At 48.0% G+C, this 26,534-nt stretch overlaps 1 protein-coding gene across 2 annotated transcripts in view; it reads left to right on the forward strand.

Annotated features, from left to right (window-relative positions):
* The window catches only part of PI4KA (phosphatidylinositol 4-kinase alpha), a 517,988-nt gene that overhangs the window by 430,715 nt on the left and 60,739 nt on the right, over positions 1-26,534 (forward strand). For both annotated transcript variants that reach the window (XM_078667865.1, XM_078667866.1), the window contains 5 exons: positions 2,980-3,070; positions 14,326-14,493; positions 16,671-16,724; positions 17,426-17,546; positions 18,692-18,821. In XM_078667865.1, the coding sequence (XP_078523991.1) occupies positions 2,980-3,070; positions 14,326-14,493; positions 16,671-16,724; positions 17,426-17,546; positions 18,692-18,821 (564 nt within the window). The remainder of the gene's footprint in view (positions 1-2,979; positions 3,071-14,325; positions 14,494-16,670; positions 16,725-17,425; positions 17,547-18,691; positions 18,822-26,534) is intronic.

Raw genomic sequence — 26,534 nt, forward strand, 5'->3', positions numbered from 1 at the left:
TACAAAAACTTCACTGGCTCCCCATTGAGGAGCGCATTAAGTTTAAAGCTCTCTGCTTCGCCCACCGCATTGCACAGGGTAAAGGGCCAAGGTACCTGCGCAACCTTTTGACCATACATCGCCCCTCCCGGGACCTTAGATCTGCTGGAGCAATGCTGTTTCAAATCCCTCGTGTGCGCAGGAGCAGGATGGGAGGCAGCTCCTTCCGCTTTCTTGCGAGCAAGCACTGGAATAATCTCCCCCTTAACCTGCGCATGGAGCCCTCAGAAACATTATTCAGATCTAAACTAAAAACCTACCTTTTTCCAAGGGAATAACTGAGTCTGTAGCGAATGTATGACGTTACAACGCATACTTTTACCACGCCTACCATTACCACGCAATTTTTACAACGCAGAATCCATTACAACGAAGTACCATTACCACGCATGTATTTACAACGCATATACCTTTACAACGCATACAATTACAACGTAAGTATTGGTAAGTATATAATATTTTTTTTATTTAATTTAATTAAAATTAATGTAATTTAATTTAATTAATTTAATTTAATTTAATGTAATTTAATTTAATTAAATTAATTTAATTTAATCCATTTAATTTAATGTAATTTAAATTTAATTATATTTAATTTTTACCCTGTACCCTTTTACCCAAAAACCCAAAACTGACCCTGAACCCTAAAAATACCCCTTTACCCAAAAACCCAAAACTGACCCTGAACCCTAAAAATACCCCTTTACCCAAAAACTCAAAACTGACCATAAACCCTAACAATACCCCTTTACCCAAAAACCCAAAACTGACCCTGAACCCTAAAAATACCCCTTTACCCAAAACTGACCCTGAACCCTAAAAATACCCCTTTACCCAAAAACTGAAAACTGACCCTGAATCCTAAAAATACCCCTTTACCCAAAAATTGAAAATTGACCCTGAACCCTAAAAATACCCCTTTACCCAAAAACTGAAAACTGACCCTGAACCCTAAAAATACCCCTTTACCCAAAAAACTGAAAACTGACCCTGAACCCTAAAAATACCCTTTTACCCAAAAACTGAAAACTGACCCTAAACCCTAAAAATACCCCTTTACCCAAAAACTGAAAACTGACCCTAAACCCTAAAAATACCCCTTTACCCAAAAACTGAAAACTGACCCTGAACCCTAAAAATACCCCTTTACCCAAAAACTGAAAACTGACCCTGAACCCTAAAAATACCCCTTTACCCAAAAAACTGAAAACTGACCCTGAACCCTAAAAATACCCTTTTACCCAAAAACTGAAAACTGACCCTGAACCCTAAAAATACCCCTTTACCCAAAAACCCAAAACTGAGCCTGAACCCTAAAAATACCCCTTTACCAAAAAACCCAAAACTGACCCTGAACCCTAAAAATACCCCTTTACCCAAAAACCCAAATAATATTTTTAATAAAATAATATACTTACCAATACTTACGTTGTAATGGTATGCGTTGTAAAAGTACCTGCGTTGTAAATACATGCGTGGTAATGGTATGCGTTGTAATGGATACTGCGTTGTAAAAAATGCGTGGTAATGGTAGGTCGTTGTAAAAGTTGCGTTGTAAAGGTTGTATACCGTCTGTAACCCGGGGTGCTGACCATCCCCGGTCCTCGGCCTCTTCAGGGAGCTATAGCATTTCTTAGCGCGGGGACACACTGTTTTTAGTGTAACCATGCGCTCTATAAGTGGTTTTATTATTATTATTATTATCTAGTGCTACAACGTCATTTAACCACTTTTCCCTCAGCTGTTGGATGGGATCTGCCATATTGTTTATCAATTTTTTATATATTAGAGAAATGGTTTTCTCAAGTATATGGCCATCCAGTACTCTTATCTTCCAGCGGGGAGGATTCAGGAGGGGAGGATCACGATGGGAGTTGGGATTGCAGTGCATGGCGCACTTGTGTATATCTAAAATGCTCTGTTTCGGCTAACTTATGTTGTTGCTGTAGTTTGGTAAAGAACTTCACCTCCCCCTTCTCCCATAAATCTTTGTGAGATCCTAATAAGTTCCCACTTGTCAAATCCCTTTGTTTTCCATAGATTACCCAGCTTTTCAGAGTCCCAGAGGGGGGTTGCTAACGTCAGTTTACGTTCCCATCCCAAGGATTTGGTGGTCGTATGCCAGATTGTAACTGCGTGCTTATGGGTCAGCACTGTTAATACAATCCACACCCAAGTATTTCTATATGCTGTATCTTCAGTGTCCTGTGTACTTGAGTGAGTTGTCCCAATTGAATGCCCAGCTGGGCAGGGGCCCTCTGGATCAGGCTTCTTTTAGTGCCCTTATACCATTGCACCTCTCAGAAGCAAACTTGCTATTCCTGAGTAGGTTGATTTGGGAAGTGAGGGTGGTATGTGTGGGATTACAAATAGCCGAGGTTGCTGCTTAAATTGTACTGAAAATGAGTGCATCGAAGGAAATGAAAAAGCTAAAACTCTGAGTATCTTCATGAGAGCTGGGATTAATGGCATCTGTTTGAAAATAATTTTGATCCAGACTAGCAAAGTGGTCTCTGCTGTGGTAAGGTGTCTAAATGGATAGCCCAATTTAGGCTATTTTGAGTGTTAAAAATGTGTTGTATTTTTGCAGTCAGTTTTAGTCTTGGTTGCTGTTGAAGCAAATTGTTCAGATGTATGAGATTGGTTGACTTCTAGAAAGTTTGTTCATTTAATAAATGTTATTATGACTACTGCACCTCTCTCCAAACACCTGCAACCCCTGCTGTTCCAGCACTGGGGTTCCCAACAACTTACCTGCTTTCTCTCAATTATGGGCTAGTGCAGCTCTGCCCAGTCCAAGTTAAATCCAGAATTCTGCGCTTCTGGCTGAATTCTATCCCATGCTTCTTGGAGCATATTCAACCACACCAGTTCTGACCCAATCCTGGCATCTCGTGTACCTCAGTCTTGTCACATGAAACTTTTTTCTCTTGTTCTCAGATTTAAAAACACAGAAGCTATCGGGGCAGAAGTGACTCGTTTGGTGCGCCTTGATCCTGGAGCAGTGAGCGAAATACCTGAGGCAATAAAGGTAGGTACAAGCCCTTAACCCATGTCAGCCCCTGAGCAGCGTATTCTGACACACCTTGGTGCTGACTCAAACAGGGCTCTCAGTTGCACACATGATGTCAATGTACGTTTGAAGCCTGCCTACTGGCTTCACATGGTTGCGCATATGAAGTGTACTCATTTAATTGATGCATCATGTAACATGATACTGGGCATGACTATTTTCACCTTTTATTGCTCTTTTGTTTTGCTCACACCTAAGAGCCGCAAAGTCCCTGCGCACAGGTAAAAGAACGCAGTGGCTGATTAACTAGCTGTCATCTCTGTGAGCCTGACAGCTGTTGGGCCCCCAGAGACCTGACTCTCCTGAGCAGGTTGTGATGTCTTACGCATCACTTGCTGATGCGTGTTGTTCCAAGAGCTGGTGAGCATGAGTGCCTAGGGCACTCTGTCTCCAGACTCTGTGTAATTATCCGCTACGATCACTTCTGTTTCCCACTTTAATCCTTTTCTCTCGTGACCCTTCACTGTGATTAGTTGTGAGTAGCAGAGGATCCTTGTATAAAGAAGTCCTAAAAAACACATCCGTAGTGCCAAAATTATTTTTTCATACCTCTGAGTTTCTCTGTTTTTAATTTAAAGTTTTATTTCTTTTCAAAAACAAGATCTAGAAAACTGTATTGTGGAGGCAGCGACATTGTGTGGTCAAATATACATCAGTTTTTCAAATTCAACCAGGTGGAGACCAATCTGTACAACACTCCATGATGTAACATAATCTGTTGTTGTCTTATAATTATCCAATTGACCATTTTTGTTCCAGACAGTAAATAAGCACAGCTCTGTATTGCGTAATATTATCAGGGGCAATCTCTCATTTACCCACTTTTTCTGCCTGCACTACTAAACTAGATCTCAGTATGCTTTCCAAAAGCTCCAAATCTTATGTTTTTTTTAGAGCACCCTGTAGGAAGCTGGCTCTTTATATAATAAAAAGATGTATCTTGTGTAGAGAGTCCAGGTATCCCTTATAAGTGGACTGGGTGTCTTGTTTTAACAATCCCAAGGTGTTCTTTTTGGGGTAGTGTGGTCGAGCAGCCTTAGGCTTATAAAGGAGGAGTGGTAGAGATTTGTTACACACACATACAGAGTAAATAAATTATGCCCGCACTCAAAAAAGAGATCCACGCCATTTTAGAACCCCCCCCCCACTTATTTTATATATATTTTTAACACCAAGAATTTCCTGATTGAGTAAATACTTTGTTTTGAGATAACACTATTTTAGAAGTTTACAGAAATACACTTGCAGTGGGTGATGTATCACAGTTTCCGGGTATACAGAAGTACACTGACACCTGTATCTTTTAAAGCTGTAATGTTATCCTATGGGAAAGAAAAATATACTGCATACGGGTACTTAGCAGCGACTGTTCTTCAGGATTTAAGGTTTCCCTGGGGCAGGGTCCAAGGCAGCGGCAACAGATCATCTCGGAAGAGTCTGGGGCATCCGTGTGCAGAGGTGCGTTTCCACGTCAGGTGCCCCGTTAAAGTCAATGGAGAGCGGTCTGGTTACAAAGAGGCTGCAAGCAGGGATGGGGGGAGGGGGGGGGGAGGGCGGTCCTTCCTGTGGAACCCACAGGAAGGCTCAGTTCTTGAGAGGCTCGGGCATGTAGGGACACCGCTGGTCCACCGGAACTCGGGCTAGTGGGCTCAGATGCAGACATGATTTCTCCAGCAGGGTAGCGCTGCGGGAGACACTCGCGGTTTGAAGGTGACCTGTGAAAACAGGCTGCAGGCATGGACCTGGGGACTAGTCCAGCCACACCCAAAGGGGGCTCAGCTCTGGAGGGTCTCAGGATCCCGTGGGCACCAATGGTCCATTTAATCTTGGGCTGTGGGGCTCTGGTGAAGTGGTGAACCCAGACATCGGTCACACTGATCAGGGGGCTATCGTAGTTCCTGCTTTTCTGCAGACAGAGGCTGCTTGCGGGGACTGAGGGGCCAGTCTGGCTAAACCCAAGTGGGTGCTCAGCTCTCGAGAGTCTCTGTGCCTCAGGGACACTATTGATTCACGGAAAATCGAGCCGGGGGGCTCATGTGCAGTGCTGTTTAGTCCAGGGTCTAGGTGCTGGCAGAGACTCTCATATCCATCCTTTGTTGCCTGCGAACGTGCAGGGGGAGCAGCTCCTCTGCTCCAAAAGAGATGTTGCTGGCCAGGTAAAGTCATGGGTCACTCTACCACAGCTTTGGGAGGTGACACCGATTTCTGGACGAGCCGGGTCCTTTCAATTGTAGGGGACAGCCGGCAGGATGGCGCCAAGTCAGCCGCTGTTCCTCAGTTCTTGCGTCAGGGGCTCTTCTTGGTCCTTCTTTCTATTTTAGAGAGATAAATCTAAGTTTCTGGTGTCAGGGGAGCCACCTAACAACTCAATATAGGGGTGTCAAGGGGAGTGAAGGATAGTAGCCAATGAGCTACTTACCCCTGGGTTCACCACACCCCCTAGATGACCACTTCCTGTGGGAAGCGGGCATCACCTTGTCCCAGAGTTCCTAATTTCACCACACACGAGATGGTGAAATCCTCTTGTTTGAGGCATGTGGGCTGCTGAATTCACATCTTATGCATAGATCGCCGCCTAGTGTTGGGTCCGGATGATTGCACATTGTTGTCCTGGAAGAGTCTTCGAAGTATCACGAGATAGGTGGCTCCTCCCCTGGACTACAGTGCGCATGGGCATCCGCTCCATCCTCGGATTGTTTTTTTCCGCCATTGGGTTCGGATGTTCTTCTCTTAACTCCAGTTCGGAAACTTTTCTTCAAGGCCAAAAGGCCTTCGGGGTCGTCGGTATTATTTCTCTCTTTCGGTGCCGAGTTCTTGTTCCAGTTCCTTTCGAAGCAGGACGTCGAAGAGTGCCGCGTGGCCTTTTCGACACCAAAGGCCCGATCGTCGATAGAACGGAGCCCATTCAAACGATGCCCCCTTTGTAACGCAAAATACCCGCACATCGATGTGCACCCGGTGTGCAACAAGTGCTTATCTCCCGACCACAACGAGGACAACTGCCTCGCTTGTGCTCGGTTCCGGTCCAAGAAGACTCTTAGGCTCCGACGTGCAGCACGACAGACGATGTTGAAGCCAGCGCCCGACCCGGTGAATATCTTCAATGAAGACGACGAGGAGATCGTCGACACTGAGGATCCACAACACACGTCGGATCCAGGTTCGGAACACGGCTCCGACTATTATGAGGTCGACGAGGAGCACGTCGCTGACGATGAAAACATCGAAGAGGTAAGGGACGACGTGTCCCCCATCGGAGCCGTCGACGACGACTCGAGTGATGAACCAGGCCCAACAGTGGGTACTGGGCCTAGACAAGACACTCTTACACTTTCCAAGGCTCCGGTCGAGGCATCGCCGAAAGGCCTTAGCCAAGATCGTATTCAGCATTCTATAGCCCCGCGTCTCGGCCCGGCTAAGAATATTTCACATGAGCCATCGGTCGCCCACCAAAAAGCGAAACCGAAAGGTACCGAGGAGAAAACGAAACTGAAACTGCTAAAGGCAGCCATCGGATCGAAGAGTGCAAGCACATCGGAATCGACGTCGAGGCCAAGTGTCAACGAGCCAAAGAGGTCCTCCGCAAGGGCTGTCGAGCCGAAGATTGGTGCGCTACATGCCATCACTAAAGCAAAGTTCGTCCAACCGACAGGGTCGGCGTCAACGGGCAGCGACACAAACAAGGGACTTGAATCTCACAAGGCACTCGAACCGAGGCACCGAGTCGAAAAACAAACGGTGGTCAAAGCCCTCGCGCCGAAAGCCATAAGCGCCTCGAAGGAGCAAATCGGATCCATTAAAAAGTGCGCTCCTCCGACGCAAGCACCTAAGTCCACGCAAAGTAGAAAGCACGACAACAAAGAAAAGTCTGTTGATGCTGTATCGACACCAGGCGCAAAGCCAGCCATAAAGTTCGGTCTGCCCCCAACAGCACGGCCTAAGGGAACGGATCCAACAAAAGGGTTCGAGCAATCCACACCTGTGACACTTGGGAAGAGGAGCCATCCTCAAGAAGCAAGCGTTATGTATCAGGAGCCATTCTATGATGAACAGTCAGAGCTCCATATCGACGCCGACACTGGTAGACTTACTATATATCAAAGGAAAACCAGGTCGGAAACTCCACTGGAATCCTATAAAATTCCACTAAAAAAGAAAAAGGACTCTTCCACATCGCCTGTCCTTTTTGAAAGTGTACAGTACCATGAACAGGACATTTCTACCAACTCACCCGCATGCTCTACTGAGGAGCTAGGGTACAACTATGACGAACAGTATGGTTACCCTGCGGACAATGATCCAGATGACCAGGCTCAAACCTGGACAGACCCTGCTGACCAAGGGGAGTCCCAACCTATCCCTGAAACTCCTTCTTATCCTGTAAAAACGTCACCCACAGAGGATACGGCAGTGTTTTACGCACTGATAGAGAGGGCAGCACATAATCATGATGTGGACATGCATGCTGACCCAATTGTGGAGGATTTCTTATTTGACACTTTCTCAACTTCGGAAAAATCTGTTAAAACATTACCAATGTTAAAAGGTGTCCTCAAACATGCAGGAGACATTTTTAAAGAGACCACCAGGGCAAGGGTTGGTAACCCCCGCATTGAAAGAAAATACAGACCGGCGCCTGTGGACCCTACCTACATTAAGGGACAGTTACCTTTAGACTCTTTGGTTGTCTCCAATGCCCGTAAACGGGCCAACTCTCAGACCACTGGTGATGCTCCTCCTCCAGACAAAGAATCTAAAGTGTTGGAAGCATCTGGGAAGAGGGTGGCTGCACAGGCAGCTAACATCTGGAGAATTTCCAACACACAGGCCCTGTTAGCCAGATACGATAGGGCACATTATGACACATTGGAGCAACTGCTACAGCATTTGCCTGATGCATACAAGGAAGGAGCAGAAACATTAATACAGGAAGGGAAACTCATATCCAACACATCCATTAAATGTGCGCTGGACGTAGCTGACACTGCAGCCAGAGCCATCAACACCAGTGTCATGCTCAGAAGGCATGCTTGGTTGCGTATCTCAGGGTTCAAACCAGAGATTCAAACAACTTTATTAAATCAGCCTGTAAACCCTGATTTTCTGTTTGGCCCTGATGTAGACTCCATCTTAGAAAAAATAAAGAAAGACACAGAGACAGCCAAATCTATGGGGGCCTTGCAGTCTCAACAATTCAGAGGTGGTTCCTTTCGTCGCTCCAATAACAGAGGAGCTTCAAGAGGACAGGCATCCCAGCAAACTCAATACAACCAAAGGAACACGCAAACCACCTACACTAAAACAAACAGAGGTGGATACCGTGGCAACAGCAGCAAGGGCAGAGGACGAGGAAATAATAACACCAGATCCTCTGCCAATACTAAGCAGTGACGCATTGTCGCTGCCCCCAGACCATAAAACACCAGTCGGGGGCAGACTACAGCAGTTCCTGCCAGTCTTGAAAAGCATTACCACAGACAGGTGGGTGAGACAACTCATTCAGTATGGTTATTGTCTGGAGCTAACATCCACTCCACCCAACATACCCCCAAAACACCGTCCTATGTCCGCAGAGCACATACACTTATTGCAGCAACAAGTTCTCAGCATGCTGCAAAAAGGGGCCATAGAACTCGTCCCTATACAGGAACAAGGTACAGGGGTGTACTCTCTCTACTTCTTAATCCCCAAAAAGAACGGGTCTCTAAGGCCCATACTAGACCTGCGGCCCCTAAACCAATACATCTTGTCAGAACATTTTCACATGCTCACTTTACAGCAGGTTCTTCCATTACCCAGTCAGGGAGACTTCCTCGCTAATCCTAGACTTAAAACATGCGTATTTCCACATACCAATACATCCAGCACACAGAAAGTATCTCAGGTTTACCATCCAAAACAAGCACTACCAGTTCAAGGTACTGCCTTTCGGGGTGACTACAGCCCCCATGGTGTTTACCAAATGCCTGGCGACAGTGTCCGCACACCTACGGAGAAACCATGTTCACGTCAACCCCTATCTAGACGATTGGCTCATCCAAGCAAAGTCAGCCCAGTAATGTGCCCATCACGTGTCCCGCACTATTCACCTCCTACACAGCCTCAGATTCTCATTAAACTACCCAAAGTCTCATCTTCAGCCAGCCCACGTCCAGCAGTACCTGGGAGCCACAATAGACACTCTGGCGGCCAAGGCGCAGCCAAACTCAGCCAGAATCAACAGCATTCTGTTACTCATTCAGAAATTCAGGCCACAACACTCCCTCCCGGCAAGGGTGTTTATGCAGTTGATAGGCATGATGGCCTCCTGCATTTTCATAGTCCCTCACGCGAGACTACACATGCGTCCCCTCCAGGAGTGCTTGTCTCGGCAGTGGAACCAGGCTCACGGACAATTGAAGGACCTAGTGTTGGTGACCGGTCGCGCATACAACTCTCTGCATTGGTGGACTCCACAAAACCTTTGCAGGGGACGACCGTTCCAAGAGCCTGTACCACAAATAGTGCTGACAACGGACGCATCTCTCCTGGGATGGGGAGCGCATGTCCTCCATTACACAGTCCAGGGGCTGTGGACAACCCAACAAAAGAAGATGCACATCAACCTACTGGAACTGATGGCAATCTTCATGGCCATGAAGGCGTTCAAAGTTCATTTGTGCAACAAAGTCGTGTTGATCCGGACGGACAACATGACTGCCATGTACTACATACAAAAGCAGGGAGCGACACACTCTCCACAGTTGTCACATCTAGCGCAAAGCATGTGGAAGTGGGCCATTCAGAGAAACATCTTCCTCATGGCGGAACACCTCCCAGGCAAGGACAACCAAATGGCGGATCTGCTCAGCAGACACAGCCACCAAATGCACGAGTGGGAGATACATCCCTCAGTGCTGCACCCGTACTTCCAGCAGTGGGGTCACCCAGAGATAGACCTGTTTGCCACAAAGGAAAATGCAAAATGCCGTACGCTTTTCCACCGGCCCCGCTCATACCACTAGTGGCAAGCAAACTGCGACAACATTCAATTACACTAATCCTAGTTGCTCCAACGTGGGCGAGGCAACCATGGTACACCACGTTCCTCGAACTTTCCGTGGTTCCTCATCAAAGGCTGCAGTTAACACCCAGCCTTTGTAACACAGAGCCATGCGACATTCAGCACCCAGATCCGCAACAGCTGAACCTTGCGATCTGGCTCCTGAGGTCATAGAGTTTGGTTACCTCAACTTGCCTCCCGACTGTATGAATATTATCAAGGAGGCAAGGAGGCCTACCACTAGGGCATGCTATGCGGCGAAATGGAAGCGATTTGTCATTTATTGTAAAAATAGTGACATAAATCCGCTGGATGCATCTACACAGAACATCATCTGTTACCTACTACATTTACACAGATGCAATCTGGCTTACAGCTCCATTCGTATACATTTAGCTGCAGTGGCCGCCTATCTTCAAAACAGGCAGCACCTTTCACCATTCAGAGTGCCTGCTATTAGAGCTTTCCTGGAGGGGCTCAAACGAATCATTCCTCCAAGGCACCCTCCTTCTCCTGTATGGAACCTCAATGTGGTCCTTACCCGGCTCATGGGACCGCCCTTTGAACCTCTACACTCATGTGAGATACAGTTCCTAACGTGGAAAGTAGCTTTCCTAGTTGCAATTACTTCCCTCAGAAGAGTTAGTGAGCTGCAAGCCCTAACTATTCAGGAGCCATTCATACAAATTCACGCAAATAGGGTAGTGCTGCGGACTAACCCTAAATTTATGCCAAAGGTGGTGTCCCAGTTTCACATCAACCAAGCTATTGAACTGCCGGTATTCTTCCCTAACCCAGATTCCGTAGCAGAACGAGCTGTGCATACCCTTGACGTCAAAAGAGCTCTCCTTTACTATATAGATGGGACACAACTTTTCAGAAAAACTAAACAGCTGTTTGTTGCCTTTTCACCACAGCACAAAGGCAACCCCATTTCCAAATCAGGCATAGCCAGATGGATTGTTAAGTGCATACAAATCTGTTATCAAAAAGCTAAACGCACACTAACAGTTCCCCCAAGAGCGCATTCCACACGCAAGTTAGGGGCATCCATGGCTTTCCTAGGAAACATTCCTCTAGAGGACATATGTAAGGCAGCCACATGGACTACCATACACACCTTTACCAAACACTACTGTGTAGATGTACACTCCAAACAGCAGGCAGCTGTAGGTCAGGCTGCACGCAAAACTCTTTTTCAAACTGCTGCAGCTGGCACGGGCAACCGCCGCTAGGAGGACACTGCTATACATTCTATGCATAAGATGTGAATTCAGCAGCCCACATGCCTCGAACGGAATATGCTACTTACCAGTATGCATCTGGTCTTGGCATGTAGGGCTGCTGATATTCACATCGCCCTCCCTCCTCCCCGGTGCCTGTAGCAGCTGTAGCATTCAGAATTACTCTCTAGGATGGGCATCCCTGCCACAATGGCGAAAAGCAATCTGAGGATGGAGAGGATGCCCATGCGCACTGTAGTCCAGGGGAGGAGCCACTTATCTCGTGATACTTCGAAGACTCTTCCAGGACAACAATGTGCAATCATCCGGACCCAACAATAGGCGGCGATCTATGCATAAGATGTGAATATCAGCAGCCCTACATGCCAAGAACAGATGCATACTGGTAAGTAGCATATTCCTTTCATGTCAGGCTGGCCTCCCTAGAGATGTGTCCAACCTGTCTAATATTCCCTCTGTCCTGGTGCCACATGGGCCTTAGGGTAGAGGGTGGCATCCTCCAGGTCTAGGGGATGCCAGGCTCGCAAATCAAAGGTGAGGTGCTCTTTAAAGCTCCCAACCTTGACATGCTAATTTACTATCCATCCTGTTTGGAGGTTGTGTAAACACCTCCTGCCATAGCAGGCTGTGTTTCTGACCTCTGAGAGAGGGTCTCTCACCTCTTTGGGGGTCAGAAACTCGTCTGTGATGGCAGACTGGGCAGAACCACTCAGCCAGCACACTAGAGGATTAGTAGAATCAAGGGAGTACCTCTAAGGTACCCTCTGGGTGCAGGTATTAATAAACCCAACACTGGAATCAGTGTGGGTTTATTAATACTAGGTGTTTGATACCAAGCACCATAGGTTTCAGTGAAGCCATTATGTAGCTGGGAAACTTGTTTGCCCAGTGCCCAGTACATACCTTAAGATGGCTTCCGTGTACACTTGTAATATCCAGCAATGGAACTAGACATTACAGGGGCATATCTGCTCATACAGATATGTCCTCACATGTGCTATAATGCACCCTGCCATAGGGCTCCACGGCCTGCTGTAGGGGTGACTTAAATAAGTCCCATGCAGTGTCTTTGCCATGGCACACAAGAGTGTGCCATGTCTTGTTTTCAACCATGGTTTGCACCATCTCACGCAGCCTGCAATGGCAGTCTGTGTGGAATTTGTGTGTAGGTCCCTTAGGGTGGCATAAGATATGCTGCAGCCCATAGAGACCCTCATTACTACCCATGCCTTAGGTGCCAGGAGTGCCATTTACTAGGGACTTACAGTGGTACTAAAGTCCATGCAAATTGGGTTGCAATTAGACATCATCTTGTTTTAAGGAAAGAGTACTGTACTGAGGTCTGGCTGGCAGGCCTCGGTGCACTGTCTGAATCGAAAACCAGCCTCTAGTAGCTAAAAAGGCGGCAAAAAGTGAGGGGACAGCTGCAAAAACAGAAAACTGTTTCCTACACACCCTCTTCACTTTTAGATATATTTTTCGGTGGTTATTCACCAGTCCATATTTTCCTTCCATTTCTCTAACAATGGGAGGTCTACAGCTCCCAAGTGCTTGACTATGTTCCTTACCTCCATCATCAGGCTCAAATCGTACAGTGTCCTCACATATCTAGTGGGGTTGCCTTCCTCCAGTTTTCTCAGAAAAACGTGTTTCCAAACATTACCTCTATGGACCCCAGTCACCTGCTTCGTGCTTAAAGATGTACATTGTCTCTCTCAACACTGGGCATGAGGTGATGAAAAATTCTGGTACCATAAATGTTCTGCGTAGAGGGTTTGCAAGGCTGTATCCTCATCCGAGCACTTCTCAGTGTTTTTATGATGTTGAAGGCTTGTTTGTCTCGAGAGGCAAGGAGGCGATATTGTGCCAGAAATGTTATGAGAAAGGAAAGAACATAATGCAAGGTCATGATGCCAAGACCTTTGGTCATCTGCATTGGGATTACAGAAAATTTACATTTTCTTTTGTACTCTTTTGCTGTTCAGATAGAAGGTCACTGAGTGGCTGTGATTCAGCTTTTTCTTGGAATTCATCCTATTACACGCTGCTCCGTGCCTCCCAAAGTCCCATGGAGAAATAACATCATTCATATATGTTAAACAGTGCTGCAATACCTGCAAGGAATTTGATGGTCTCTCTTGTACACAGTAACAATGCAAAATTAATGGACAGCTTTGTTGAATCCGTGTCCTTAGCTAGTTGCCCATGTTAAGTAAATTTGTGCTGTAATTAGGCAACAGAGTAACATTTGGTTGGATACAGTACTCAGAAATGTAATTTTAGATTTCAAATTCCTCTGTGTTCAGTAAATATTCCAAACCACTCCCTGCTGACATGCACTGCAAAGCAGTGGAAAGGCCAAATCTTTCACATATTCAGAATCCTGATTGAATTTTTAATTCAAATTTCTCATGAAGGCTTCATAATGTCCGTCTAAAGCCTAGAGCACCAGTCTGATTTTCCAAACTTCATTTGGATCCTTGAGATTTGGATTAGTGATTCGGAACACAGAATCGGTCATTAGGAACTGGAGTTGATCATTTGGACCTTGGATTGATCACTAAGAACTAGTATTGGTAAACTAGAATAATAAAGGCTCACTTTTAAACTTAGTTGGTCATTTGGAATTTTGATTATTAATTCAGAATACCGATTTATCATTCGGAAGTCCTATTGGTCGTTCAGATTTCTGATTGATCACTTTGAAGTTTATTTCTAAATTCTACATGTTCAACATTTGAATTAGTGTAATTCTGATTGTCCCAAAATTCATCTTCTCAATCTATCATGATATGCTTGAAAAAGTGACTTTTTTAAAAGAAGTTTGAAACATATTTGATTTTGGTTAGTTGGAAATGTCTGCTCTGTCTCCCTGTATGCTTGTTGGTTGTTGTGTGTACCAATCTTTGCCTTTCTTTTGTTAACAGTACCTGGTGACATTCCACACAATTGATGCAGATGCTCCTGAGCTAAGCCACATCCTATGCTGGGCCCCAACAGACCCACCTACTGGCCTTTCGTACTTCTCAAGCATGTACCCACCACATCCTCTCACTGCGCAGTATGGTGTCAAAGTGCTGCGCTCCTTCCCACCGGTAGGAATCAATCTTATTCTAAACAACTCAAAACCGAGTTCCTTTGGGCTAATGGAAGTATGCTAACATGTGTGGGACTATTGTGTTCCATTGTTACAGCTTGGCTATTGAAGTGTGTTCATTGATATGACAATTCCCTGCCACACCTGCAAAGCACTTTATTTTTCTCCCTTTTTTTCTCAGTCTGTATTTTAGTGCTACATCTCCACTGCAATACACCATATGTACAGCAATGCCCTGCTTCAGCTTCAATGCCCCTCTGGGCCGTACTGCTGTTCCTCTGCTATTGCACTTTCTGCCCATATATGGTGGTGCATCATCTCTGCCACATGGCTTTGCCGCCACAGCAAGGCCTCTCTCTCCTGCTGTGCCTTGCCTGTCCTGCAGTGCTCTGGGATGGCACCATGTCTCAGCTTAAGTACCTCTCTGCTTTAGTGCCCTTTATCTTTGTCAGTGTTTGCCTCTGCGGCAGAATACCTCTCCTGCTCTAGTGTCTGCCTTGTGTGAATTCCTCCTCCTATGCTGTAATGCATATTTTGTACTGCATTACCTCCTTCTGTGTTTCCCCTCTTTTGCTATGTGCAGTGCTCCTCTTTCTTCTGTGACCCCCGCCCCCAATAATGTAGCACCGCTTCTCTGTTACAGTTTCCCAAATCTGTCGCTGGGCATCTTTCCCCCTGTGGTGCCCCTTTCCTGCTGTGGTGTCCCTTTCCTGCTGTGGTGCCCCTGCTGCAGATCTCCTATTCTTCTGAATTGTCCCTCCTCTGCTTCAATACCCCTGCATCTGCTGCAGTGCCTTATTGTTACATTATTGACCCTCCTCTTCTCAGTGCTCCTCCTCTGCTTCTGGGACCCCGCATTTGTTTGGCTCCACTTATGTACTGCTGTGCACCTCCTCCATTGCTATGTCCCTCTTCTGGGGCCATGTCCCCTCTGCATTCCTCTGCAACTGTCTCGTTCATTTGCTGCTGTCTCGTTCCTCTGCTGCTGTCTCGTTCCTCTGCAGCCGTGTCCCTCCTCTGCAGCCGTGTCCCTCCTCTGCTGCTTTATCCCACCTTTGCTCCTTTATCCCACCTTTGCTGCCATATCCCTCCTGTGCAGGTGTGTCCCTCCTCTGCTTCTGTGCTGTTCTCTGCTCCTGTGAGCCTTCATCTGCTGTGTGCTGCTTTTCTGATGTGGATCCCTTTTCCTGCTGCCCTTCTCCGCTGCGGTGCTCTATTGCAGTGTCCATCCTCTGCTGGGGTACTTCACTTATCATGCTGTGCCCTGCTCTCCTCTACAGTCAGGCTACATGTGCTGCAATGTTGTCTAATGCAAAAAGAACAGATGATGGACCATACTGAACCAATCAAACATTCATCCCCAGTCACTGATCTGGGTTAAATCCATCGTTTTTTGCACACCACGCCATTCCAGTTTAGACCCAGCCAGATGCAAATAGGATCAGTCCATCCCCAACTGTCAGGCCAGGCCAGGTACTCCATGGACCACAAACAAGCATCCTGGAAACGGTTTTAGGGTTTCACCCCTCATCAGCCAAGCTAGCTTGAATCTGGTGGCATTTCAAGCACTGTACTTACGTCTGGCCATCCCCTTCCCACTTAGAGCGACAAATACGAAAAGAACAGATGATGGACGGAATGCTGAACCAATCAACCTGGCTTGGCAGTTTGGTTTGGACTGTTCCCATGAGGAGTAGGGTCAAGACTGATTTGCATATGGCTGGGTCCAAACTGAGGTGGCATGGTGGGCAGAGGACCGATGGATTAAACCCATATCTTTGTAATGGCGGTTAATGTTTACATTGTTAAGCATTCCGTCAATCACTTGTTCCTTTTGCAATGTTGTCAAATGGCATTAATGCCTCTCCTCTTCTGCATTTCTCCGTTTGTGCTACTCACTTTTTATCAGTGTCCTGCCTTTTTTTTAAGTAGAGCCCCTGCTCCACTATAGTATTCAAAATCTGCTGCATTGCACTCCTCCACTCCAGTGTCCTACCTATCCTACAGTGTCCTGCATTTACATCACGGATTATACTTTTCAAGTTTTTAGCCTTTGCTACAGTGCCTCATCTTTGCATCACTGCCCTGCCTTCATATGACTCCCCTAGCTCTTACATGGTTCTGCTGTCCAGAGGTACACCTTACACCTTTACTTTTCTGTTCTTGTATTTTTAGGATGCCATCCTCTTCTACATTCCACAGATTGTACAAGCGCTGCGCTACGACAAGGTAAGAGCTCATTGTCTGGGTTACCATCTTCAGAGAAACATCTACAGTATTTGGCTTTATGCTATCATTCCCTTTCTCCTTCTAATTTGTTTTGTTTGGATTTAGTTCTGTGTTCCTTCTGTTCTACATCCATTGCTCTCCCCACCCATAAACCTTGTTAACATAATTTGCAAATGATCGTAATTGAAAATGCTTAAAACTATTTATTTTTAATAAATATTTTTTACAGTTTGACTTGCTGTTTTTAGTGGATTACCCTTAATACATTTTCCTACATTTATGAGTCCTCTGTGCAAATGTAGTTTATATCTGTTATCCACATTTGTGCTTTTAATGTATGTATCACATGCATGCTTTACTCACATGAGGCATTGGATGGCTTTGGATAAACTTTCTGTATGTGAATCTTGTACATAAATGTTGTGGTGTAGCTTTGCTACTGTTGAGTCACTCATCCTCTGATGCCCTGTTAGTTGATTTCTGAAAGCGCACCTGGTCCATATGAAGAGGGATGTGGGTATCTGGAATAATGTGTCTGTGAGTGGAGCTTCCAGAGTTGCGTATGAACTTTTGTTGAAGACTGTTAATGAACTACAATGAGAAATGTTTTTGTAGCAGCGTTGGTTGTTTACCTGGCCTTTCTGTGCTGCCTTTAATTTGCCCGTCGTCCTTCTTTTGACTCCACTTCTGTTTCCAAATAGATGGGTTATGTCCGAGAATACATTCTGTGGGCTGCTGCCAAGTCTCAGCTCCTTGCTCATCAGTTCATCTGGAACATGAAAACCAATATCTTTCTCGATGAAGAGGCACACACTAAAGATCGTGAGTAATTTGCAGGATTATTGACATTGTTAGATCGGTGCCACATTCACAGCTTTTCCTGAGCACTTTATCAATTCCTCTGCAGCAAGAGCTTTTCTTTCTCTGTCATTTTTGTGGTATGCTGCAGTTTTTGTCTGTTTGTTGTTAATGCCAGGTTTAGGTTCTTAGGCCACCATGCCCAGTGATAAAGCACACTAGCACTATTGGTTGCAGGGAAGCCAAGTACATCCAAAGATATTTCTTTGGCTGCCCATCGGTTGTGAAATATCGTTGCTCAGTGTGCTCACCGTGGCAGCGCCAATTCACTGTCTGGCCAGGTTCTTGAAAGCTCAATCCAGAAAAATGATGGTGCTGCACTGCTGTGGGACAACAAGACTCTCACTGAGTACATCACTGAATGGTCTGGGTACATATGGCAGGTTGAAAGACTGTGGTTCTCTCCATACGATTGCACTTGGACTATGAAAGGCTTCACACGTTGCTGTTTATTGTAGATTGTCATTTTGTTTTGGGTAGCTTGTTAATTACCAAATGTTCTTGATCAGCGAATTGAGGGCGGATGGCTTTTGACAGTTTCTGTCAGAGATTTACTGCTGCTTCTCTAAAAAGAGCTTTTATCTCCAATTCACTCCTTTGCCCACTTCTTGGCATCTGGTAAAGGATTATATATTAAAACTACTATTAAGAGTTCAAAGGGATCCATTTTCCTCTAAAGTCCACATAACCCCATCATTTGAATTGGCTTGCACATTGTCTCACCTCTTATTTTTGTATCTGCGTGTGTCCCAAAGACCAGTGATTGCCTTCTGGGGATTGACCTTTCTTACTTTTTGTTATATCCTCGTCAAACACTCACAGCTTAATTAGAACATTAAAAAAGAGGCGTTGGCCGTGTCCAATGTGACTTTGATTTCTGTATAAGCTTGCACCCTTCTCCTCAGATTTGGTTCTCTACTAAGCTGAGTGTTTCAGTATACATATTTCCCTGGTGGGACCTGTCCTTTGCCTGCATTCCCATGTCATGTTCTTATAAGAACCCCTATGAAAGCAGTTTACTTTGAAAACTGTTCAACCCTTTGCTCATTGGTGAAGAAAAATCTGTCATTCTGCTTTGTTTACTTTGATCTGTTGTGGTTTGTTTACAGCTGACATTGGAGATCTTTTGGAACAGTTGATGGAAGAGATTACTGGATCGCTGTCTGGTCCAGCCAAGGAGTTCTACCAGCGAGAGTTTGATTTCTTCAACAAGATCACCAACGTCTCTGCCACCATTAAGTGAGTTTTACATCCACACATATTACTTTCTTTCACTGTTTTCCTAGCATGCCAGTAAATGACAACCATTTGTTATTGTGCACCTTTCTTCATGGTACTGGAATAATATCCTATGGCTTGTTCTAGCCGCAGATTCCTTATTTTAGGATATCCCCAGGTGCCAGACTGGAACTAAAAATGTTATTTATTGCAGTGCTCCAGCTTGCTGCTAAGTGACACCGTGCAGCTCCACTTTGGCTCTATACTGAAAGTAGCACAGTGGAGCTGGATATTAGTGCCACCCCTGCATGCTGACACCAGTTTCTTAATTTCCACATCTTCTGATGCAGATCAGCAGCTCTGCTCTCTTTTGTCAGTTTCCAACGATTCTGAACTTTACTACACTGTGCTAGGGAAAGATGATCCCTCTGCAATTGGCAAGATTCAACCTGTGCTGTGATTTCTGGAAGCAAGTGTCAGTCACGGGTCAGCACGAGATGTGCTTTTGGTGCCTGGGCTCGGTACACAACTTGAAGTCGTGTGACAGGTGTGGTGTACCCTTATACACCTAAAAGTGATTTGACACTGGGAGGTGAATTTGCAGGTCGCCGAACGCAAACAAACGGCCTCCATGTCGTGGGCCTGGTCCTGCTCCAAGTCCTCTGGTAAGTTGAAGTCCAAATGCAAACACAAGCAAATAAAACAACAGCAAAAAGCAGGACTCACCCCTCTTACCACCATTCGGACTCCATAGAGAAGGTGCTTCTCTATGGAGTCACCGGCCATGGAGCTGATCCAGAAGATCCCCAAGTTTTTGAGGCTGGCATCGACCCCACTGCAGATCGAGGCCCTTAAAGAGTCCATTCTTTAGATTTTCAATGTGCGTCTAACTTCCTCCAGTACACCTTTGCGCCTCCTGCAACTACACCGACGTGTTGGGATTCTAACTGCTCAGGAGATTTGTTTGACTTGTCCTCTGCCTCCTAGGTGCTTCTCCTACCCTTTCACGCATGAAGCTAAAATGAAGTACAGGACCTGGAAACCAGCATTTAATAGCATTGCATGTGCAAGGTGTATTTTAGAAATTTAAGACAAATGAACATTACTAAATCCTTTAAAACAAGGGGGTGTTCGGAACGAACTCAAGGCAAATCCAAAAAAAAACGCTGAATTTCACCCAAGCAGCCAGTCATAATGGTAGTCGTCTTTCATTACTTATCCTCTAAAGCAAAGAAATACCTGGACTTGTTATGCCCTAACAGGGGCCTTATTTTCTGTGTGGACAAAATGTAGAGCCGCTACTGTGCATTCAGACCTCAAGGTCTAGTTCATATACCACTTTCCGACCTGCCCTTTTATGTAACAAACAGACTGGGATCTTCATACATTTCCTTGTTTGCAGCTCATGAATCAGGAAAGACTCCCCCTTTTTTCCATAACTGTGTTGAAATGTGCGTTTTAATGGAGGAATGAGGGAGACTCATACAAAATCTGCAAACTCTACATGGTACTCTGTAAAACTTAGCTTTGAGCCAATACCAGTAAAGAGCCATTTGAATGAATGTCATCTTTTTTTTATCTGCATGTTTGGTCCAGCCTTGCGTAACTTCTTACATTCCATGGGGGGGCGCTAGAGGGCGCACGGCAAGATGGCCGCACCGATGTGAGGCTCTGCCTGACCAGGCAACTATCCGACTAATATCTGCGGCATCTGACAGTATTGTGAGCTGCTATCGACTGTCATCCGCTACTAAGGTTCTTCGGAGCAATGGAGGAGATTTTGGGGCGCCGTGGTGCCCGACTTCTTGCCCTATCCGGATTTTGTGCTGCAGGGGCCGCATGGCATGGCGGCCGTTAGGAGAGCCCATTAACTGACTGCGAGCAGATTTGTGCTGCCATATCGCCTGCTGGTGACTGGTGCCGGGAGCCGGGCTCGGCGGTTTGACGTGGGGAGGCAGGACACTGTGGGGATCCCTCGCTGGTTGCTGGACGAGACCCCGCTGGGGTGCTTGCGGAGGAGGCGCCCGCCTGGAGGCCCGGGCCACTGATGCGGCCTCAATGACCCTCTGAGTGTGATCGCTGGATCTCCCTGCCTGGACGGCTGCTGCCCCGTCGGAAACCCGATTGAGCCTACTGGACCTTTACAGAATTGTGGCTGTCTGCCCTGGCGGTGTGAGAAGCTCTGCGGCGCCGGTGCGGTGAGCGGGCCGCTCGGGAGAGGCGGTGCCGAGGGAGGAGTGTGTCCTGGGCCCCCTCCTGGAGCGCTTACTGCGTGCTGCCTTTGTGGACTCTGCGGATTGCCTACCTGCCTGGCCTGAACGTCGGTGACTACAGCTGGGGACTGCCGAGGTCGGTGCGGTGAGTGGGGACGGGGTCGGGTGCGGCCTGGGCCGTGGAGGCGGTCTGGGCTTAGCTCCGGATCGCTCCCTACGGGCCGTGGCGGCTGCGGGCGGGAACCTGGGGCGGTGCTGTGTGGCCGCGGCTGCTGATCCTGTGTGGTAACAGCGGTGACGGACGGATTCCGGCCCCTGGACTAACGTGTGCGATGGTGTGGTGGCAGAGCCTGCCTGATAGAGACCTCGGGAGTGACATTGAGGCCCAGTACTGAACCTAACAGGCGCTTGGCTTTGGCTTGGGGCTGTGGGCCCCGGCGCAAGTAGCATATTGCTGGGTGCGAGCTGGGGGAGCCCGGGGTCTCCTGAAGTGTGCAAGATCTTGCGTCAGGGACAGCGTTTTATTTTGTTGGCCTGCCTGGGGTCCCAGGCACATTTTGGCTTGCTATCTCCTGGCAAATTGTGACACAGCTGCACACGGGGCCTGTATCGGGCTGGTGTGGGCCTTTCATCATGGGGAGGACTGATAAAACGCAGCCGCGACTAACAATTGAATTGCGCAAACCAGGTAAGCCCGCGCAAACTGAAGACACTGATTCTGAGGCTGCTACGCGAGCTGGCACAACACCCACGCTGGAATCCACATTGCTGGCAATGCAGCGCACACTGCAATCGATTGAGGGCACAATGGAGGTTGTTACTCACCGCTTAGACCATATGTCTTCGCAGCTTGAAAGTCAGTCTGCGCGTGTCGGAGAGGTGGAGCAAAGGGTTTCGGCAGCTGAGGACGGCTTAACCACGGTGGCTGACAAAACCCTCAATATGGAACGAGTTCTGGCCTTAATACAAGCTAAAAGTGAGGATTTGGAGGCGCGCTCTAGGCGCAATAACCTCCGCATTACGGGCCTGCCGGAATCCACAAATGTTGGTAAAATGGAGGTGTATGTTGAGTGCCTAATCTCGGAAATTTTTGGGGTGGAACAACTGTCCAAAATGTTCATTGTAGAACGGGCGCACCGCTCCCTGGCTGCTAGACCTGCCCTGGGGGCAACTCCGCGTCCTATAATTGCCCGTGTCTTCAATTACAGAGACAGAGACACCATCCTTCGCATGGCTAGAGATAAGGGCACCATAGTCCATCAGGGTAACACGCTGGCCTTCTTCCCTGACTTTACGGTTGCGGTTCAGGCTGCCCGGCGTGAGTTTGGGGCAGTGAAGCCGTTTTTGAGGAAGGAGGGGGTGCCTTACGCCATGCTGTACCCGGCCCGACTTCGGGTGGGGTCGTTCGAGGACAACAAAATGTTCTCCACGCCGAAGGCGGCAATGGAACATGCTAAACAGTTGAAGCGGCGGCGGAGAGAATCTGATTCCAATTTAGATGAAGCAGATTGATAAGGGATGGTCGTCAACTGGTTTAGCCGTTGGCAAAATGGCGCCGGCCTAAATGCTAGTGACTCACCTATATCTTATATTTGCATGGTTATTGCTTGAATACTGATGATTCTTTTATAAGTGACTGTTCTATTCTGAATGTGTGGGCTACAGTGACCAAGCTCTGGAGAAGTACTGAGTATTTACGGTATCCTCCGGGGGGAGCGCGGCGGGGCTCTGGGGCGGTTCTGCATTGTGGATATGATGCAGTGGTCTGGTAGCCTTTTGTCATAGTCCTGTGTGCTTGCTATCTGCCAGCGTTTTCTACCGGCAAACGACTGCTTGAGTGATGATTTGCCCTGCTTGTTGTCGGTATGGCTACTCCCACATCCTATTTGAGAAGGTAGACAGCTTTTTGCAGTATGGGGCACTGGTGGAGTAGTTCACTACTGTTTGGGGCTGTTACTGGTACTGGCTCTAGCTGAATAACTGGATCACGCTCTCGGAGTGTTGGTCCGCCCTGGGGTGTCTCCGTGCTTGCCATGGGCTGGCGCCCGGCCCCGGTGGAGATGGTGCTCTGATTAGGATGGCGCTGACTGTATAAATTTGTTTATGATGCTTAATGGGATGCTTTGTTAATTTGCCTGGTCACCTCCTGTGTCTGCGGGAGTGTTTAGCCTCTATGCCCCCACATATGGGAGTACCCCATCTCTGGTTTGATCTTCATGGGAGGGGGTGGGGGGAGGACTGGGTTCTAGAGATTCTTTGGCAAGGTTTGGGTGCTGAAGTGGGAGGGGGCGGAGGGTGTTGTGTTTGCACTGGTTGACGTTACCGGGATGGTGGGTGGGTGAGAAGAGGATTTTTGGGGTGTTCTTCAAGTACAGCTGTGGAATAAGGGCTTGCAGTTTTCATTACTTGATTCTAAAGGTGCAGTGTTGGCATGTTGATCACAGGTTGCTAGTGCATGTCCTTCATGGGTGATAAAGGTACCATCACTTGGCTCACCTGGAATGTTAGGGGACTGAACAGCCCCAAAAAAACTAGACAGGTTCTATCATATTTACCTAGACACAATGTCCAGATTGCCTTTCTACAGGAGACGCATCTCACAAGAGACGCCGCCACAACCATGGCAAATCACTGCGCTGGGGTCCGATTAGCCGCAACCTACTACTCATATGCCAGGGGGGTCATGATACTAATTAAGAAAAATGTCCCATTTGTGAGCACGTATGAGGAAATAGACAGTGACGGCAGGTATATTATCCTACAAGGGAAACTGTGTGGAACGCTGATAACCATGATTAAAGTATTTGGCCCAAATGTGGATGACCCTGAGTTCTATAGAAGTTTATGGAACAAGATGTTCGAGGCATGTGGGCTGCTAAATTCATATCTGTAGCATAGATCGCTGCCTAGTGTTGGGTCCGGATGATTGCACATTGTTGTCCTGGAAGACTCTTCGAAGTATCACGAGATAGGTGGCTCCTCCCCTGGACTACAGTGCGCATGGGCATCGACTCCATCCCCAGATTGTTTTTTTCCGCCATTGGGTTCGGATGTGATTTCGACGTCTCCTGTTCGGAATCGTGATAGAACTTTTTCAAGGCCAAAAGGCCTTCTTTGCACCGTCGGTATTGTTCGCGTTCGGTCCCGTCTATCTTCCAGCTCGTAGAGTCGAATATCCGGGGGCTCGTGAGACTCTTCGGTGATCGGGGCCTAGTCGACGCAGCAAGACTTCGACGGCATGGAGCGGAGTCCATTCAAGAAATGTCCCGTGTGTGGATCCAAGTACCCACACATCGACGTCCATCCTGTGTGCAACAAGTGCCTGTCGCCGGACCACGACGAGGCCAACTGTATGGCCTGTTCCAGATTTCGATCGAAGAAGACGATCAAGCTTCGGCGCGTGGCGCGCCTTGAGGCCCAGCGATCGACTCCGGCACCGGTGGACATCTTTGACGACCCCGCGGAAGACGATCAAGTGCGTCACCTGCAGATTTTCCCTACCCCGGTGGAGGTCGAGTCCGACGACGGAGCGGACGTCCACAGTCCCGACATTGAGGAAATCGTCGAGAAGGTAGGGGACGACGACGAAGCATATGGGGCCATGGAAGATAGCTCGGAGGATGAGCTATGCCCCGTTTGTACTCTTACAAAGGCTCAGGTCACAGGATCGCCACGCGGCCTTACCCAAGACCTTACACCTCGATCCACGGCCCCGCCTTCCGGCCCGGCTACGGACACCTCCGCGGAGCCGCCATTACTGAAATCGAAACCGAAACCCTCGGTATCGATGAAAACAAAGATGGCCGGCACGCCATCGAAACCGAAGACGTCTGCTCCGGTGCCGACGCCGTCGTCTTCGGGGGCCTCCAAACAGACGCAAGCTGCCGACCAGGCAAAGGAGCCGAAGGTGGTTAAGGAGCCAAGCTCGAAGAAGCCCGTCGAGCCGGTGTCCACCAAGGTAGACAAGCCGACGCCCAAGAAGACTGTCGGGCCTACATCGGGACAGTCTGTCGCGCCGAAGACCAAGGGGCCCGTTGACGCGAAGTCGGTGAAGGGCGCAGAGCCCAGGTCTGGGGCCGTGACTCCTAAAGGAAAGCCTGTCGATCCGAAGCAGTCGGCATCGACATCTGCGGCAGTGGACAGTGATCGAGGCGCACCAGTCAAGAGTGCTCCTGCGCCTCGACCGGACAAACACAAGTCATCCACGCTCGGGTCTTCCCCGGGGGGCGGACCAAGGACATCGGTCGGATCGACGAAACCGTCCGCTTCCTTTACGAAGCAGGTCTCGAACTCCCTCAAGCGCCTTAAGGACAAGGCTTTGGCATCGGAACCGAAGACTCCTTCCGCACCGAAGCCGGCAGACACACCGAAGACCACATCGGCACCGCTCCTCTACACGTTGCCGCCTAAGGTGGCGCCGAAGGCCTTTGCACCGCGGTCGGTGCCCAAGGACACTGTGTCGACGGCAACTCAACCGGCTGGGACTGTGGGTCATCGACACCCTTTGGTTGTAGAACGGTCGGAGCATTTCATCGATGCCGACACCGGGAAACTCACGCTATACAAGAGGAAGATTACTTCACAACCTTTGCAGTCCTTTACCATTCCTCTAAAACGTAAGAAGCCTGCAGCAGAAACACCAGTTCTGGTGGAGCAGATTCTTCCTCAGCATAGGCGGAGTGCAACACCTTCACCCACATACTCTGATGGGGATGGAGGGGAGCAAGATGAGGAGTACAATTTTCCTGCTCATACAGAGCCTGATGAGCAGCAGGACTCATGGATGGACACTGGTGATCAAGGAGACCAGCAGCCGGTCCAAGATCCCCAGGTTTATAACGTGAAGCCGCCTCCCACTGAGGACTCTGCGGCATTTAATGCCTTAATTGAAAGGGCAGCTACAAACCATAAAGTGGAAATGCATGCTGACCCCGTGGAGGTGGACTTCCTTTTTGACACTTTCTCTACTGCTGAAAAAACTGTCAAGACTCTCCCAATGTTGAAAGGGGTCCTTAAGCATGCGGCAGACATTTTCAAGGAACCCACAAGATCACGGCTTGTCAACCCACGCATTGAGAAGAAGTACAGACCGGCACCTGGCTACCCGACCTACATATGGGGCCAGTTGCCCTTGGACTCTTTGGTGGTCTCTAATGCCCGCAAGAGGGCAAACTCCCAAACCACGGGTGAAGCTCCTCCCCCAGACAAGGAGTCAAAAGTGCTGGAGGCATCTGGGAAGAGGGTGGCAGCTCAGGCGGCCAACATATGGCGCATCTCAAACACGCAGGCTCTGTTGGCCAGATACGATAGGGCACACTACGACACCCTAGAGCAGCTGTTACAACACCTCCCAGACCAGTTTAAAGAGGGAGCTGAAATGCTTATCCAGGAGGGGAAGCTCATCTCCAACGCTGCTATAAAGTGTGCGCTAGATGTTGCGGACACAGCAGCGAGAGCGATCAACACTAGTGTGATGTTGAGGCGTCAGGCATGGCTCCGCATCTCGGGATTCAAGCCAGAA

This window comes from Lissotriton helveticus, chromosome 11 (genome assembly GCF_964261635.1).
Source record: "Lissotriton helveticus chromosome 11, aLisHel1.1, whole genome shotgun sequence".
NCBI classification, from domain to species: Eukaryota; Metazoa; Chordata; class Amphibia; order Caudata; family Salamandridae; genus Lissotriton; species Lissotriton helveticus.